The sequence below is a fragment of the Aquila chrysaetos genome, chromosome 13 (assembly GCF_900496995.4).
Source record: "Aquila chrysaetos chrysaetos chromosome 13, bAquChr1.4, whole genome shotgun sequence".
Classification (NCBI taxonomy): Eukaryota; Metazoa; Chordata; class Aves; order Accipitriformes; family Accipitridae; genus Aquila; species Aquila chrysaetos.
The window spans coordinates 41,371,824-41,389,926 of record NC_044016.1 but is presented as its reverse complement, the minus strand read 5'-3'; the positions used below and the strand labels follow the sequence as shown (position 1 = coordinate 41,389,926).

General features: G+C 57.3%; 2 protein-coding genes across 7 annotated transcripts in view; one reads left to right on the top strand and one right to left on the bottom strand.

The window, feature by feature from the left end:
• Positions 1–60: 60 nt before the first annotated feature.
• On the bottom strand, positions 61–16,850 carry FIGLA (folliculogenesis specific bHLH transcription factor). 4 transcript variants are annotated; one of them, XM_041128368.1, is made up of 7 exons: positions 16,366–16,850; positions 15,280–15,469; positions 2,902–5,266; positions 1,515–2,688; positions 1,063–1,215; positions 645–800; positions 61–366 (listed from the first exon to the last, which is right to left on the bottom strand). In XM_041128368.1, exons 4-7 carry the CDS (start codon positions 1,737–1,739, stop codon positions 346–348), a joined length of 555 nt encoding a protein of 184 aa, XP_040984302.1. In that variant the 5' UTR covers positions 1,740–2,688; positions 2,902–5,266; positions 15,280–15,469; positions 16,366–16,850; the 3' UTR covers positions 61–345. The 4 variants fall into 4 exon arrangements, with proteins under 4 accessions (XP_040984302.1, XP_040984303.1, XP_029890650.1 ...); XM_041128369.1 differs by lacking the exon at positions 645–800 and having other exon boundaries at positions 2,554–2,688; positions 5,070–5,266; XM_030034790.1 differs by lacking the exon at positions 2,902–5,266.
• The window catches only part of HK2 (hexokinase 2), a 33,412-nt gene continuing 22,868 nt past the window's right edge, over positions 7,560–18,103 (top strand). The window contains exon 1 of one of the 3 annotated variants that reach the window (XM_030034736.2): positions 7,560–7,689. In XM_030034736.2, coding sequence (XP_029890596.1) covers positions 7,639–7,689 — 51 coding nt within the window. In that variant the 5' untranslated portion in view covers positions 7,560–7,638. Of the gene's footprint in view, positions 7,690–13,527; positions 13,717–18,103 lie in introns of those variants that run through there. The other 2 variants (XM_030034737.2, XM_030034735.2) reach the window with 2 other exon arrangements.

The following is an 18,103-nucleotide window of genomic DNA, read 5'->3' as shown; positions in this document are numbered from 1 at the left end:
CCCCCGGGAAACTCATGCAAGCATCCCAGACCCCGGAAAAAAGCCATTTTATTACGAGATGTTAATGGGAAGTCACGCGAAATACACCGGTACCCGGCAGGGAAGGGGCAGCACCAATTGCTAATTGCCTCGTCATTACAATTAATTACTGCTCTCACCTCCCCACTGCATTTTAGGGGGGATGTACCCCCTGTACCCCCCCATTTTGGGGACAGGGCAGGTTGGGGTGCTGTGGGGCTGGAGCCTGCCCTGGGACAGGAACCATGGCCCCAGAATTTGGTGCTCAAGCAGGGAATTTGGGGGTGACACTGGGTCCCCCGCGGGTCTCGGGGACACCCCGGCTCTTCAGGGGTCGGCTGGAAAAACCTTCAGAAAAAAGAAAAAAGAAAAAAGATTTTTTTCCTCCTTTGGAATATTTTGGGGGGGTAAAAGCTGATTTGAAGCAACCCCCATTTATGTCAACATAAACCAGAGGCTCCCCAAAACCCTGAGCCCATGGGTGGGAGCTCCCTGCAAGGGCCATGGGTGCCCCCCACCCACCCCATGGGTGCCCCATACCCCCACCACCTCTATGGGTGTCCTGTCCCCCCCCCAGGGTGCACCCAACCCCATCGCCCTTGGCCGGGGCTGACCCCCCAACTCACCAGCCCCCCACTCTCCTGTGGTGGCCCCAGGCAGGCGGGCAGGATGGGGGGACCCCAGGGGCAGGGGGGGGCACTGCCAGGCCAGTTCCCAGGGTCCCCCCCCAGGGGCATCCGCCCGCTGTCACCCAGCTCCTGCTCAGCACCCGTGTCCTGCCGCTGGGAAAATGAGGGAGAAGGCAGAAAAAGGGCAATTAAAAAAACATTGAAACTGAGGTTTCCCACCCCCCAGCTTCTGCTCTGAGGAACTCCCCCCACCCCCCCCAGAATAATAATTCCATTTTAAAATTTTTAAATCAATTGCAACATGGAAAATGCCGAACAAGAAAATCCCTATCAGGCACCCCCAAACCCACACACGTCCTGGAGGGGGGTTTAGGATGCAGGGTCTCTATTTTGGGGTGATTCCCCCCCCCAGTACCTCAAAGCCCCCCGTTTCTTCCAAAACCAGGCGCAGCAGGCGGATGTATTCGGCGGCGGCTTTCAGGGTGTCAACTTTGCTGGGCTTGCGGTCGCGGGGGATGAGGGGCACAATGGTCTTCAGCTTCGAGAAGCCGCTGTTCAGGTTTTTAATCTGCCAGGAGGAAATAAATCGAGTTACACCCCACGGGGATCCACAGCGGAGGGACCCCAGGATTAAACTGGGGTCCTCCTAGGATTAAACCAGGCCCCCCAGGATTAAACTAAGATCCCCAGGATTAAACCAGGCCCCCCGCAAAGCACCTCAGGGCAATGCTGCTGGGTGTCCCCCAACCAGAGCAGCCCTGGGGTGGCCCTGGGTGCCACCATGATGGGACATTGCTTGCAGCCCCCTGGGATTTGGTTTTTGGGGGATGCAGAGGGTTTTTTTTTGGGGGGGGGGTATCCCCTCACCCTCTCACGCTCCTTGGCGTTGGCCGCCTGCCGTCGCTCCAGCACCTCTGCCAGGTCCCCAGCTGGCTGGTAGCCCCCGGCCGGTTGCTTGCGCAGGCGAGCGATGGCAGCGGCGCGGGGCAGGGGGCCGTAACGTTGGCTCAGCACCCCCTCCAGCACCTCGGGGGCTGGGGTGGGTAACAGGACACCCACTGGATGCCCCCCAGTTCCACTGGCCTCCCCCATACCCAGGAAAGCAGACAAATCCTGCAGCACAACCTCACCCCACCTGTGCTACCTCCAAAAAGGAGCAAATAATTAAAAAAGGCCTTTAAATACCCTGGGAGCCCAACGAGCTGCAGGTGGGGCCCAGCCCAGCCCAACGAGCGGGGTGGGTGCAGGGATGGGATGGGGCTCAGGCTGTGCCTCAGTTTCCCCACTCAGCAGTTGAGCCCCTAAAGCCGGTGGCCACAAAGCCTTGACCCGAAAAGGGACCCAAAAATATTCCCAGGAGCACAGGGGGGACCCTTATGGGAGGGGGGACGATGGATAAGGCCTGACGCCCTGGGGATGGGCAGCTGGCATTGCTCCACAGGGGGAACGAGGGGTTTGTTTGGGAGGCTTCGTGTGTCCCTAAAAAGGTGGGAAACTCTTTTGGGTGGGGAAAATAAAAATATGAGGAGTTTAATAATGGCGGGAGCTGTTTCGGTAGATGGCAGTGTTAGTCCCTGCGATGCTGGAAACCTCAGGGTGGCCGGAAAAAAGAGGAAAATTCCCCTCTTGCCCACCAAAAACCGAGGCCAAAGGTCACCCTGGCTTATTCGCTGTGGGGGCAACCTCATCCCAGCCCTATTCCCGGGACGGTTTTCCCCCTCCCGAAACACTGTCCATCCTCCCCTCTGGTGCTTTTGAGGAGAAAAGCCCCCCCAAGGCAGCTCGCCCCGCTTTTCTGGGGGGGTTTAGGGAGCGGGTGCTCCGTGGGGTGTGTGGGGGGGACAGACATGTTTCCCTGTGTGGGGCTGCAGCCGCTGTGCCTCAGCTTCCCCAAACCTGAAAGCACGTGGGGGGGCTGAAAACCATCCCTGGGCTGCAGCGGAGTCCTGCCATTTTGTTCCTCACCCGGAGGGAGACTGGAGCTGGAGGAGCAAATTGCAAAGAAACCCCCAAATGAGCCCCAAAATGAGCTTGGAGACACCTGGAAGGCAAACGAGCTTTTATTAGAACCTCAGAAAACCCAATTTTTTCCTATTTAAAGCTCCATAATGAGCTTCCCTGTCCTGCAGCCGGATCCGGATAATCACATTATTACTGTCCAGATCACAGGGGGGGAGTGGATCTTACAAATTAATCCGAGGGCAAGTGGGTTTAAAGACACCCCCCAAAAAAATGTCTGTGCACACCCACTCACTTTTATTCGAAAGTGGCAGCATCCAAGGGGGGAATTAGGGCTGCTGAAATCCTCTGCCTTCCAGCAGCCGGGGTTTGCTCCTTTCCCCTTGTTTTATAGTTGGGAAAATTGCCCCAGTTTAGATGTTTGTGGATTAAAAATCGAGGGAAAAATGGGAAGTGGGGGAGGTGTGGCAGGGGTGGGTGACAGAGGGGTTTGGGGGTTGCTTGTGCAAATGGGATTTCCAGGGGTCTTGCCCTGGTGGGAAGCGAGCAGATCTGGGGGGCTAAATTATTAGGAGTCAGGGTTATTAGGGGTCACAGTTACTAGGGACCATGGTTTTTAGGGGTCACAGTTATTAGGGGTCATGTTTTTTAGGGGTCACAGGTATTAGGGGTCACAGTTATCAGGGGCCATGTTTTTAGGGGTCATGTTTTTTAGGGGTCACAGTTATTAGGGGTCACGGTTGTTAGGGGTCACAGTTATTAGAGATCATGGTTATTAGGGACTGTGGTTTTAGGGCTCATGTTTTTTAGGGGTTGTGTTTTTTAGGCGTCACAATTATTTGGAGTCATGGTTATTAGGGACCATGTTTTTAGGGGTCACAATTATTTGAGGTCAGGGTTATTAGGGCTCAGAGTGATCAGCCCTTGCTCACAGCAAGCGCAGAGGAGCATCTGCAGCGGTTGGGGATGCTGCAAAGTCAGACAGTTTATTTTTGGCCCCTCCACTCCATTTTCTGCTTCTGCCGCCCGATGCGCAACGAGTGCGGCCGGACGCAGCCCGCTGAAAATAGCAGCAGCCTCACGGAGCCGGCGTGAGCCAGGGGAGAGCAGTGGTGAAAGGCCGGTGAGGGAAAGGGAAGAGCTCCTCCAGCAGCGAAGCCTCTCCAGCGGGTTCGGATAACGGCTTGAGTTGCCCCAACCCGGGCTTAGGGCATACCCAGGATTTCTGAGTTTTGGGGGTTTCTCCCCAGTTTCTGCCCCCCCAGGGTCGCAGCCTGCTTTGCTGCAGGCCAAGCATCCTCTGTGCAGCTCCTGGCAGGGGTGGGAGCTTGGAAGCATTCAGGGCTGAATTCCCGGAAAACAGCATCCCGGCAGCCCGGGGGTGGTTGGCCCATTGGGAACTCTTTGGACCGAGGCGGTTTTCCAACCCTTCAGGCTCACACGTCCCCAGGTATCCCTTTCATTTTCCCTGCTCTAAGCGTGGCTGGAGCAAGACCCGGCCGTGGGTCCCAAAGCCCCGGCACTGGCTGCCACCCCTGGGATGCTCCCCAAAGCTGGGTGCCTCCATCCCATCGAATTCACCCCATCCCGCCGGGCCAGCAATGCTGATGGTCTGTTGGGATCTGACATTTGCTGTTATCACGAGACTGGAAAAATTACCCAGCGGTTTCTAATTACTGCAGCGGGGTCTGTGCTGGGAAGGTCAGGGAAGAGGGTTGGTGCCAGGGCTGCGACGTGGCCGGATACTGGCGCAGGGCAGCTGTTGACATGTGACTGAGCCCAATCTTTCTTGGCGCGGCCCCAAACGTCTCGGAAACAGCCGGTCCCTGCCGGAGCCGCCGGCCTTGTGCCGACTCCGTGCTGTCCATGAGTGCCCGAGATGGGCTGCGGGCTGGCTCCTGGCCACATGTGGGGAGCGCCTTAATAAAACGCTTTGAGGTGCTTTATTGGGCGGTGGCATCACCTCCGGCCGTGGCAGAGGATGCAGGAGCTGTGGCCGGCATTTCCACCTCTCCCTCCTCCTCCTCTTGCCATCAAATGTGTCCCGAGACACCCGCTCTCCCAGGTAGCTGCACCCAGGAATTCGTGGCATCATTTGCAGCCGGGAATCCTCACCGGGCAGCTGCTGACTTGGCAGATTCTGGTCCCCGAGCTCGCCAGGGGTCAAGCCTGGCTTGGCATTGGGACCACCCGTTCTGCTTCCAGTGGGTACCGGGTGCCTGGGGACAAGGCTCGCAGCCGCCAGCATGGGAAACGGGGGAGCATGGGTTGCCATATGGCCAGCGAGGCCTCCTTAAAACCTTTTATCCTGCCATTAAAGCCATAAAATCATCTCTCCTGATCCCATCAATGCTGCTGGCGATATTGGTATCTGTGCCTCCTGAATGCCTTATCTTAGCAAAATATCACTGTGCGCCGGCGGGAGGCAGAGACCTCTGTCTCGGCCGAGTTTTCCCGGCTCACCTGGCTGTTTGAGCTGGAAATTTGAAGGTGTATTTGTGAGGGAAAGTCCAGAGGCTGCTTTCGCACCCAGCCGTGGTGTTGACACTGTGGGAGTTGCAGCTGGGTGGGTTCCAGGCACGATGCCTTGGAGGCCAGGGGGGATCCCAGGGGGCGTCGACGTCCTGCCCGCATCCCGGCCAGCTGCTCCTCCGTCGCCTCTTTATAAAAAGGTTTAATTAAAAGCAGGAGGTGAATGAAAATGCCGTGCTGGGAAGGTGGAGATGGTCCCCGGCCACGCACCGAGGTCCCTGGGGGAGTCCCACACTGGGAAGGGGCAGGTCTCGCCTCCTCCATGTGCTGAATTATACATGAGGCAGGAGGGACAATAAAGGGGTTTATCGGCCGGGTCCGGCGCCCGCTGCAATGAGGATTTCGGCAGGGACAGTGTGAGCGGGGTGGGAACGGCTGGGCGATGGGGGTCAGCATCACTTGGCTCCCATCAACCTGACCCTTAATTACATTGGGAGATGAAACAATCCTGGCTTGGTTAAATAAAAATAATAATTAAAGTCCTGCTGGGACTGGCGAGGGGGGGAACAAATACCTGCCAGAACACCCAGCGATATCCCTGGCCCCCCCACCTCCCCAGCCCCACTTACTCCCCGGCACATCTCCCATCGCCCAATGCTCACAGTTCATTTTATTTTCCCTTTCCTGGAGATTCCCAGTGCCGACATGCCAGGAGGTGGATTGTAAAGCCGCCAGCGCTGAGGGCTTGGTGACATTTCCTCTGCGCCGGCAGCAATAGGAGCGGGGATGGAACAAAGGTGGCTCTGTCCTTCCCGGCTTGAAGAAGTCTTTTTGTAAAAGCCGGCGGAGGGAGGATCCCAGCCTGGAGCAGCTGGAGTTTTCCCTGTCCAAGCGCAGAGGAATTTTTGGAGATAAAAAGTTTCCATCAGCCAAAGGCAGTGCCAACCTCCCTACCCCGGCACAAGGCAGGTGGCAGGTGGCTCACGGCACGGCTGCCATCGCAGCCGGCGCGGCTGTGAGTGCGCCCGCGGTTGGGTTCTGGCTGCCGCCGGCCCCCAGCAACTGTCCTGGGATCTGGATTAGTCCTGGGCTGTCACCGTTGGCCACGTGCCCTGGGGATGGGGATGAGATGGGGACAGGGACCAAGGCAGGGATGGGGATGGGATAGGGACAGGGACAGGATAGGGACAGGGACCAGGATGAGGCCAGGGATGGGCTGGGGCTGGGGCTGGGGCCGGGGCTGGGGCTCAGGCTCTACCTCGTTCTCCCCAACCAGCGCAGCACCTTGCAAAGGGAAGGTGTCCAGCTTAGAGGCCAGACTAAGATTTAGGGGTGGGTTTAACCTTCAGCACATCCAGGTGGTGCCTGAGCCCAGGGGGGAGCATGCTTCCCCCAGAAACAAGCCTTGCCCCTTCTCTCGAGCCCCCGTCATGGCCCAGCCACCTGCAACAGGGAAATGTGGGGCTGCAGCTCTGTTGCCCTCCTCTCTGACAGCAATTTCTGCCTTGCCTGTCCTGGATAACCGTGCCGGCGCCGATTGTCGGTGCTGCCCGGCCCTCCGAGCTGGATAATCTCCATCTGATAGAATTAATAAGTGCATCAACCTTAAACCTCTTTGCTTGGCAGCTCCTCTCTGGCAGCGGGGAGAGGGGACTCATGCGCCCACGGTCACATAGGGACAGAGCCACCAAGCCACAGGTCCAGGGAGGCTGCCAGCCCACAGCAGCAGCTCTTCCCCTCCTCTTTCTACCCCCATCTGGGTTTTTTTGGGGTTCTCCAGGGCCCCCAAAGCTCTGCATAAGTGGGAGAGCCACTGCTGCTGTGCCAGATGCCTGCAGATCCTGATTAAGCACTTTGCCGGGTAAGAGCCATGTGGGCAGCCACATGTCCCTGCCCCACGTGCACACGCATATGCAAGACACACACATGCGCACGCATGATATCTGGTGTCCGTGGGTGTTACCAGGATTGGGGCCATACAGACCTGGCACAGTTTGGAGCTTCCAGCCCCTGCAAATGCCGCCTTGCAAACACATCCATCCCGCCCCGGCATTAATTTTCCCATTTGATTTTCCTTCCGCAGGAAAAAGGAGAGAGGATTTGTCAGTAAAACTGTCTGCACTGAAATTTGGGCTGGGGACAAGGAAGCCAAGTCACCTCCTCAACGGGGACGGGGCATCATGGGGTCACCCATGGGCTGGTCCAGGATCTGGCCATTATTTATTGATGTGCAAAGGGGTACGGCATGGAGGGATGCTCCGCTGGGGGGGTCAGCAAGGGTGATGGTGTGTGGTGTGGGACAAGAGGAACCCAAACCCACCAGCACCGCGCATTAAGCATCACATCCCAGACAGCTCCATCATGCTCATCCCACAGCTCCGGGATTACACCAGTGCCCCTAAAATCCCATATTTATCTCTGTAGTGCCCAGCCAATGACCTCAGGGCTGATGCGCAGGACCTTCCTCCACGGGGATCAGAGATGATAAAGCTCTCCCGGTCCCGCCTCGCTACGGGGCACAAGGTCCCAATCCCAGCAAACCACCTCGGCTGCTGTAAGGATGACATCCGAGCACGCGGCAGACGGGATGGACAGCAAGGCCTTCACCCAGGTAAGGGGATTTTCTCCCTGGATTTGGGATTTGGGTTTTTTTTGTCTCCTTGTGCCTGGCTAAGGAACTGTGATGGCCCTGGTGCAAAGGGATGCGAGGCCAATCCATCCAGCTGCTGCTTGTCGGAAAGGGAGTAACTGTGGGTGGCAGGGGATCATGAGATGGATGCTGGTGAAATAATTAATGGAATGGTGTGGGAGAGCTGTTTCCCAAACCTCTGGCCCCAAGCCAAGCAGGGTGATGTGGAAGCAAGGCAGGATGTTATGTTCGGGGTGTTTTTCTGCCCGGTGGAGTGAATTGAAGAAAAAATACATGAGCGGGGGCTTTGAGACATGGTCCTCCCTGCAGGGGAGAGATGTGAGATGCTGCTTGTGGGTGAGCAAGGGTCCAGGGGAGAGCCCGGCTCTGCTCCTGCATCCTGGAGAGAGCTGGCCAGGATGCGGGATGGGGTTAGGGATTGGTCTTCTCGCCCCAGAAGTGGCTGAGGGAGCAGCAGCATTTCCCTAGCAGGGTGCTGGGCATCTGTACTCAGCATGGGACTGCCCGGCAATTTCTCTGCCAACAGCATTTAGGAAGTTTCTCTGGAAAAAACGTTTTCCCCTGTGCCTCAGCAGCTGTTTGCTGTTTCGAAACCATCTTCGCTGGAAAATGCAAAAAAAAAAAAAGCACTACGTTTCATTTCCAACCTCTCCCCATTTCACCCGAGCAGTGGGCAAGGCTGGGAGAGCAGGAGCCCCTCAGCTGTGGGATGGGGGTCCCCTCTTGTGCTCCAGGTTTTAAGAGGCTGCCCAGCTCCTTGCTCCCTCGCTGGCTCTGCCAGCATCTCACCCAAACACCGAGGATGGGTTGAAAGGTGCATCCATCCGTGCATGGCTTTGCCGTGGTGACGTGGACGCTGGTCCCTGCCTGTGCGATGGCTTTCCCAGCAGGGCTAAGGGGTGGGATCCTGCCGAAGCCATGCACCCAACACTAAGTTTCAGGTTATTTCCTCCAATCGTCAGTGCTGGCTGGGAAGGATTTCGCAGGAATCGACACAGGCGGAGATCCCAGGGTGGGGTTTGCATTTGGGATTTGACCCCAGCTCAGTCCCTGGGCTTCCCCCAAGCCTTCAGCTTGCTGCTTCACCTCCAGCTGCTGCCAGACTGCCGCCTCGGCGGCCCTTCCCTCCAGCTTCCCAGCAGAGCCAGAGACTTCCCGCACACTCCCAGCTTCTGCCAGGTGGGGCTCAAGGACTGACCCTGCGCCCAGCCTGGGCTGGATGCGGCCGTGGCACAGGGGCATCTCGGGGTGATGGCAGGGTTATCCCACTGCCGGCACGCTCCGGGATGGGACCCCTGAGACCCAGCTCTGGGAGCCTGGTGTAGTGAGGGAAAAATCAGGGGACCTTCTGAGCATCCAAACTCTTTGGATTGGAAATAGAAACGGTATCCACATGCTTAGCATGGGCTGCAAATCCCTTGGGCTTGCTCCCACCCAGAGCTCTGGGAGGAAGCACAGGGGGTCCCACGGAGGAGGCGAGGGCACTGAGCATCCCCCTGCCTGTTGCTGCCTGCTCTCTCAGCAGCCTGCCTGCTGCTGCTCACCCTGCTCGTGCCCCAGCTCTGGTTTGGTGGCACCGGGGACGTGCGCTTGCCCCATGCCGTGGCATGTGGTGGTGACCCAGCTCTGCCGCTGCTGGCAGCTGGGAAAGCGCCTGGGGGATGCTGGAGAAACCTCCTCTTTCCGCTGTGATTGAGAAAGTGCCACACGCAGGAGTTATTCATCCCAGGGCGGTGTGACTCAAGGTCCTGTGTCCTGGCTGGGACTTTTGACCTCAGAGGTGTGCCAGGCTCACACAGTGCCCGACACAGCCCTTGCCAGCCCTGGGACCCGCCCCAGCTCTCCCTGAGTTTGGCCATGCCAGCTTTTGGGGACACCATCCATCCTGCCAGGGCTCCTGCCAGCTCCAACATCCCTTCTGGGGTTTGGGGACCTTGCTTTGGGGTCTTTGAGGATGGTGGAAATTGCTCATGGAAATGCAAAGGGCTCAGATGTCTCCTCTCCCTGTTGCATCATGGGGCTGATCCTGGGGGACTCTGGGCTGGTCCCATGGGAGATCCGATGTCCCCTTGGATCAAGAGATGTTCAATGGAGCTGGCAGACTCCCTGGCAGCTGGATAAGCTGAGAGCTTATGGCCGGCGCTGCCACAAGGGAGGTCAGGGCAGGCAGTGGAAAGCAAACGTCAACCTCATGTCACAGTAATTCAGCAGGAGGCAGAGGGACAGGCAGCAGCAGAAGCTTGGTGTGGATGGGGCAAACTGGATTTGCCCCTGCTGAGGCTCTCACTAGAAAAATCCTCCTGGGCATGGAGATGCTCCCAAGGTTGAGGATGGCCATCACCAGCAGAGGATGGCTGTCACCAGTGAAAGATGGCCATCACCAGTGGAGGATGGCCATCACCACCGGTCCCCTCGCAGCAGAGGTCCAGCGACCTCCAGAGCCCACCCGCACATCACACGCTTGTACCCGCCGCTGGGTAACACTTCCCGGCCAAACCCCATTTGGTTCCTCCTGTCCTGGCTGGTGGCCCTATGGCTTTGGGGGGGGGGAGTGAAGGGTTTGAGGAGAGCAAGGCAAGAGCCAGAGCAGGGCGCCTGTAACATGTGAGGAAGCTAAAATTAGGTGGCTACATCTAATCTAATTTAATCTCCCCTTTTCCGTCTGTGTAACAGAGATTAGCCTGGTTGTGCGGGGTGGGAAGGCTGGGCTGCAGAAGGCAGGCTGCCCCCAGCCTGAGGGCACCCCATTTCCCAGTCCCCGCCTGACCCACAGCGAATCCCTCCGGCTGTTTTGGGGAGGGCTGGCTGCTCAGGGGAGGATGGCCTTGGGATGCAGCTGGATGTTTTAGGATGGGTGGGTTGGAAGTCAACTCTGGGGTTATGAGCATCTGCAGAGGAGCAGCAGTAGGACGGATGGACGGACAGACTCCCCCCCCAGCCCCCCCAGCACAGACAGAGCACAATCCTCCCCTCTCCTTCCACCTTTGCGGAGCGATTTGGGATGGGCGAACCTTGTCCCTCGCCACAGAGCTGGGGAAAGGCTGTTTCGCCCAGCTCAGCCCCAAGGTCACGCGCTCCATCCCACAGCTGCCGAAGAAAGAAAAGTTCTCGGACCGGTTTTCTATTCCCAGCCCCGTGAAAGGGTTGGGTCCGGCCGAGTTCAAGGTTTCCGGTGCGTTGGGTGACCAGGCAAAGTAAATAAATGGTCACCGGTGTCATTCTTCTGCCGATGGGTTCATTTGGGATGTGTGTGTGTGTGTGTGTGTGTGTGTGTGTCAAATGAAACATTGTTGGAAACTATGTAGAGCACTGATGGAGCAATGAATCACAGGGCAGGTGATCTAAGATGAATTAACGCCTCTGCTGGAGCAGCTCCAGCTCCGAGATCATCCTGGCTGCTCCATGCTGCACAGCAGCCTCGAAAAATTGGATGCGCCGAGTCTGGTTCCCAATTCCTCTATCCCCATCCTGATCTGTGCCTCAGTTTCCCCAGTATAAAAGAGGGATACTACCCTCGCCAGGTTTGCCACACTCTCTCTTGGGGGTCCCCAAACCCCCCGCGGGCAGCAGTGGTTCGGGGGGCTTTGCCCTATGCTATAGGTCAGGTTGGTCCTGCTTGCATGGGCTAGCATCCAGAGGCGGTCCCAGGGATGCTCCATCCCTGCTCCGGCCGCTGGGCACGGCCCTTCCTTTCAAGCTCCGACGATGTCATTACCGCAGTCATTCGTCTTTAAAGAATCGCATTAGAGAAATTAGAGCCGGTTGTAACTTCAATCCCTGCAATCAGCCCATTTCCTTTTGCTAAGGAACGCAGCATTAAATGCCCATAGATTATTACAAGCCCATACGAAGCTGGGAAGCAGCTGGGAGGGACGGCTTGAAAAGATTTAGATTTTGAGGTTTATTACGTGAAAGGAATTACAAAACGTGTTAGAAAAACTAATTTTAAATAAAAAATCACTTTAAAAGCAAGCGCTATTTAGAGGAATGCATGGACCGGAGACCTGCTCCTCCTGCCTTTCTTGACTAGGGTATTATCCGGCAAATAAATTGAGTGTTGGGGAATATGCCTCCCTGAATAAACTGATTTTGCAGAGGTGAACTGAGCTCCTGAGTGGGACCAAATGATGAGACAGACCCTTCATTTTGCACATACAGTCGCTTCCTTCATCCAGCTGGGCAGGCAGCAGATGGGGAAGGTGGACAGATGTGCCCGGCTATTTTTAGACTAAGCGCTGCTTTAATTTCATCTTAACCACTGAGAATTTGGGTATTTAGCAAAAAAAGCTGGATGAGAGGGTGAATTGAAATGCAGGCACACCGAAAAAGATTAAAAAGCATCAGCTGCTGATACGGGGCTTTAACCGAAACCCTGGACAAACTCGGGCTGGATGGGCAGGGTCCGGCAGGACTGGATCGCCCAGGAAAAGGAGTCTGGCAGCGGGGTTGTCTCGGCTCTGTTTCTCTCCCTCTATTTTGGTTGCTTCTCCCCCTCTCTCTTTCCTTTGAAATGGAGTTTCAATTCCTTGGAAAAATGATGTAAATGACCACTTAGAAAGAAATATTACAAGGTAAAGCCATGAAGAGTTTGAGCTGCTCAGAACTGGTTGGGAAAGCGCGGCAGGGAGCAGGCAGACGGGTTGGGTAACTCCTGCCCCAGGGCTGCTAAGACCGGCTCTTCTGGGAGCCAGGATCCGGGCAGCAGGAGCTGTTCTGGAGGGCCAGGCGGGCGCAGGACGTGCCACGGCCCTCGTAGGGCTCCTTGCAACGCCCAGCTGCGGGTCTTTGCATGGCTTCGGCCCTCGAATTCCCAGATGGAGCCAGGAGAAGGGAGCCGGGATGGAGACAAGGAGGAAGGAAGGACGGTGGAGGCAGATTCTGGCCCTTCCCTGGGATAACGCGGGCTGAGGCTTCCTAAAGCTTTGGGGTCACCAAGAACCCCCTTTCAGCCCTTCCCTGTGCATGGGGAGCAGTACACATGCATGCAGGCGTAAGAACCGCCATGGGCTGTGGGCTGATGGATGCACACTGACGGATGCACAGGGATGCGCACGTTAATGCGCATGTGATCTCACACACACATGCAGCACGGTGCACACACACCCGTGCATCTGCAGGGAGACACCGAGGCACACGCAGACGCTGATGACCACGACGGGTGCGTGCACAGACACATGCCAACGCGTGTAAGCTGGGCTGCGCGTGCATACACACGCACACACATGCTGCTGTATGCCCCCCCCCCCGCTCCGGGGGTGCACATATGCTGGTGTGCACGCACAGACAGCAGTACACGCATCCGTCCCCCCCAGTGCACCCCTCCTAGACCATGCAACCCACCACCCCCCTGTGCACTCACCCGTGCACACACGCCCCATTCCCTCAGTTCACGCACACCCCCAGTACATCCCCAATGCAAGCACACACCCCCAGTACACCCCCAACCCCCCCAGTGCACCCACAGCCCCCACCCAGTTCACCCACTCATCTCCCCCGATGCCCACCCGAGATCCTGTTCAACCCCCACCATCCATCGCCCCCCCAGTATCACCCATTCATCCCCAGTTCATTCACCCCCCCATCGCCCCACCATTCATTCACCTTCCCACTCACCCCCCATTGATTCACCCCCCCCGTTGATCCCCCCCGTCCATTCACCCCCCCCATTCACTCACCCCCCATTGACCCCCCCCATTCATTCACCCCCTCCCTGCGGCGCCTCCTAGCGGCGGGCGTCAGCCCCGCGCCGGGCACACACCCTCGCGGCTCGGCCAATGAGAAACGGCCGCGGCGGCGCGTCACTCGTGGGCCGGGGGAACCTCCTCAATGAGCCACATTGTCGCGGGCGAGTACCGCGGCGCGCGCTGCTCCGGGGCCGCCTCTGCTCCGCTCCGCACCGCTCCGCTCCGCACCCCGCCGCGCAAGATGATCGCCTCCCACCTGCTCGCTTACTTCTTCACCGAGCTCAACCATGACCAGGCGCAGAAGGTGAGGGGGGGGGCCCGGGGGGGGGAAGGGGGGCACAAAAGGGGGCCGGCGAGGAGAAACTTGGGGGGGGGAGAAAGGAAGAAGAAAAAAAAAAAAGGAGGGAAAAAAAGGAGAAGGGGAGGGAAAAGTGAAAAAAAAAAAGGAAAAAAGGGAGAAAGGAAAAAAGGAGAAAAAGGAGAAAAGGGAGAAAAGGAGAAAAGAGAAAAAGAAAAAAGAAAAAAAAGGCGAGGGGACAAAAGTATAAAAAAGAAAAAAGGAAAAAAGAAAAAAGGAAAGGAGGAAGGAAAAAAAAAGGAAAGGCAAAAAAAAAAAGGGGGTGGGAAGGAAAAAGGAAAAAAAAAACCCACACCAGGCCAAGGAAAAAAGGGGAACCGGGGGCCAGCGGAGGGGGGGCCCGGGCGGGAGGCGCCGTTGTCCCCCCCGCGGGCCCGGGCGCTGCCCCGGCGGGGCCGCCGTGCGGTACGTGCCGCGGCGGGCGGCTGCGGGACCCCGCGTGGCCGGGCGCCCCCCGCGGGCCGGCGGCGCGGAGCAGGAGGAGGAGGAGGAGGAGGAGGAGGAGGAAGGCGGGGGGGTGGCGGGGTGGGTGTGTGTGCGACCGTGTCCCTGCTCCGTTCCCCTCGCTGGCCGGCCCCGCGGGATTCGGGACCCCCGGGCCGCCCCCCCCCCGCAGCACGTGTCGCCGCTTCCTGCCGGCGGCGCGGAGCATCCGCGGAGCGCGGAGCATCCCCCGGAGGCGGGACAACCACCCCCCCCCTCCCCGCCCCGGGGGGCGACGAGCCGAAGCCCCCCGCGGCCGGGTGAGCCCGGGGCACGGCCGGGGGATGCCGGAGGGGTTCGCTCGCAGCTCGGAGGCAAATGCAGCACCTCGGGCTCCCCTTCCCCAGGCTGGGACCCCTCTCCCCCAGCTTCATCTCCTGCACTGCCTGCCATGGAAAACATCTTATTGCCTTCTCCCTCCCTTAATTTACGGGGCCTGAACGACCCGAGCCTGTTCCTGGACCGCAAACGCAAGTCGAAGCGTCCCGTTGGGATGCACGGAGCGTTTGTCACCAGTAATTCAGGAGTTCAGGCACTTGAAAAATGCAAGTGATTCTGCTCTCCTGTGGCTGGTGGAAAGCAGCCGGCCTTTGTTTGGCCAGGGCAGTGCTTAGGCTCTAAAACAGCAATTGTTAAATAAATGATTCCTGGAAAATAATGCTGGCTTGGGAGACTCTGCGTGAAGGCTCAGGCTCTTCTCCCAGCCCTCCGCCAGCGTTTGGGGCATCTAAGGATATGTCAGAGAGGGTTTCGTCTCCGAGTTCTGAGGTCGCGCAGTGGTTTCTATTGTCAGGGTTACAGTGCCCGGGCATGGGGGGGTCAGGGTTTGCAAATGCCCCCTTAAAAAAAAAGCAAAATGCAAAATGCATGGCTGCAGAGAGCCCTGGCTCGCTCCATCGGGTAACGCTGGGGACGCCGATAGAGAAACAAAACTTGCCACGTTGGCCCTTCGCCTGCATTAAATAGGAAGTAAAACAAGGGAGAACATTAAAAGAAAAAAAAACCAAACAAAGTACATAGAAATACCTTCCCAACGCAAAGCGATCTGTAGGAAATACGGGCTCGGCTTCTCCCTCCACTCGCAAGTGTCCCGGGGTTGTGCAACAGCCAAATCCACGGGAAGGGGTTGTGTAACCCGATGGCAGAAATAGGCCAGCGGCACAGCCCGACTTCTGCCTCTCGGGCTCCGGGCACCTTACGAGTTCCTTATCGGGACCTGGAAATAATGGAGAGGGAAGGTTTTGGTTTAAGGTATTCAGCTTCGTTACCCACCGGGAAAAGGGTGTGCGAAGCCTCAGGAACCGGCTTCATTTTCTTCCGGGCTCCAAAGCCCGAACAAAAAAGGTTGCTGAGATGTGTGGGGGTGGGGGGCCGAAATATCCAGGAGCCGTTGGCCGGGGCTCTGGCTGCTGTGGGAGATGGCTCTGCCCTCCCGGCCCCAAACAGCCGCCTTCACAACTGGATTTCTCTGGGTTATTTTTAAACAAATTCCTGTGAATCCTCCCGGTAAGGCAATGCTGGGGTCAGCGCAGCCTCCGGCGAGAGCACTGAGCTTGGCTTTGCTGCAGGGGAAGGGGGGGAGAAGGGGGGCAAGCAGCTGGATTTCCGAGCTGGATGCTTCCACCATGGATGCAAAAATTTTTCCTGGCTTATAAATCTTCCCAGGCAAGGAGTGGGGGGAGTCCCCAGCCCAGGGAGATGTAGGGGCTGAAATTCTTAGAAAGCTGTGATTTATTTTTTTATCAAACCCAAAGGCTTTACCCAGAATTTGAGACTACATTTGGGAAAAGATTTTAGGGCAGTAGCCTGAGGTGTGTTTGAGTTGTGCGTCTTTTTGCTTTGGATCGGGCAGAAAAGGGCCTCGGCCGTGGGAAGAAAGTGCCCTTTCCAACAGCTGTGGTTTGTGTCCACATCAGGGCCTTAAAAATAGCCCCCAAAATAGGATCTTTCTTCCCATTCTTGACATGGAGCAGCTTTACCTGCTCTGCTGCCCACCTGGGGGATGTCACGTACGTCCCCAAACTACTCCTGCCCTTTGCTTTGCCCAGCTGGAAAGTGGATTGCAGTACTAACTTATCTAACCCCCAAGGGATTGTGCAAACTTTAATTAACCTCAGCAGCGTCCTTTGAGATCCCGGCTTGAAAGTTTGCTGCGGATGATCCATGTTCCCTTCGGATGTGCCGGCTTACGCTGAGTTTCCTGGTCCCCGAACCTCAGCCTCGTCATGCGACGGGAGGAGCGGGAGGTGAATGAGCTAAATAACCGGGCTGGCAGCTCTTCTTCCCCATCACTCCTTCGAAAGAAGGAAAAACTGGCGATGGAGTTAATTTCCCTACAATTGCGGCCATTCCCAGGCAGCGGCAGGTTTTCCTCTTTTTTTTTTTCTTTTTCCTTTGCTAGGGGGCTTAGTTTTATCTAGCTGATGTCTCCCTGGCTGCCTCTCGCAGGCTCCTCTGCGGCTGTGGGAGGGACGCCCAATTGCAAATTCCTGGAAACCAACTTTAACAGCTTCTCTTAAGCCCGCCAAGGTCAGCTGCAGGACGGCCTTTCCCATCCTTGGCACCTTTGGGGAGCCACTGCATGTCCCCTTGCTTCTCAGCTTCTCATTTGAGCTGCCGTGGGGAGCCCTGCGAGGATGCAGCCTCGGTTTCCCCAACCACGGTGGCATGCTCCCAGCATTTGAGGGGGGGTCTTGGCACTAGCGAGGCTTTCCTATCCAGTAGCATCCGAGGGGGATGCTGCCTCTTATATCTGCTCCAGAGACCTTCTGGGTTTAAAATGGGAGAGAAAGAGGATTCACGGGCAGGGAGGCATCTCAAAGGACGGCTGGGGCTGCTCAGGACCAGTGGGAGCTGGGAGCAGTTTGACGTCTCTGACCCCTGAACTGGAAACCAGAACGTTTTCCCGGTTCACTTGGGCTTTTGGTGGGGCTGTGGAGCAGCTGGGTCACCCAAAGATGGGTCCCCAGCCTCCACTGATGCTCTGCGGCGTGATTTCCTTGACATAGGTGCCCGGCTCCACCTCCAGCACAGGGTTCAGCTGCCGTCCCGGGGAAGGGGGGTGAAGATGGGGAGGAACCAGCCGAGCAGGAAACCATCTGACTCACTTGGGTTCAAGATGACTCCGGGCGTGTGTCATCAGAGGCTTGGCTGCGGCAGAGAGGGCACGTGGGGTTTAATTCAGCGCGGAGCCCTCAATAGCAGCCAAGGACGTGGGTGCTGCTGGGGTCAGGTTTGGAGGAGGGTGGGTGCAGCCTAGCATCAGTCCTGTGTCACCGAAGGTGGGGAGGTCGTGGAAGGGGACGAGCCGGTTCCCGGCACTGAGTCAAGCCAGGCTGGGTAACGGCGCGGTGACATGGGGATGGGGAGCGCTGGTTTTCAGTATGCAGGGGCTGAGGATGTGGCACGGTGTCTGTCCCGGGCTGTGCTGCCCGTCCCTGATCCGACAATAAAAGTTGCAAAGTACATGCCAGGTTACGGTCCCGAGCCAGGAAATAAAACACTCTCCGTGCTGGATGCTTTCCCGGCTTCACCCTGCGACCTCGGTGAATTGCTGCCTCTCCCTCTGCCTCGGTTTCCCCGAATCTGTCACGTCCCGCTGCAGAGCCGGTGGGATGGGAGCACGGCTGCCAGCTTGCCTGGGTAACTGCTGGGTGCTCGCACAGCATCTCTCTCTGAAAGAAGCAAGGAGAGAATTGGTATATCTGAAAAACTTCAGTGATTTTTAAAAAAGCAGCATGTTTTAAGTTAAAAACTGGGAGAGGGAGGGAAGTAATTTGAAGAAAAAATAATTTCAGGCAGAGATTACCCTGGAGAGAGGATTGACTGTGCACACTTGTAGGTTAGGAGT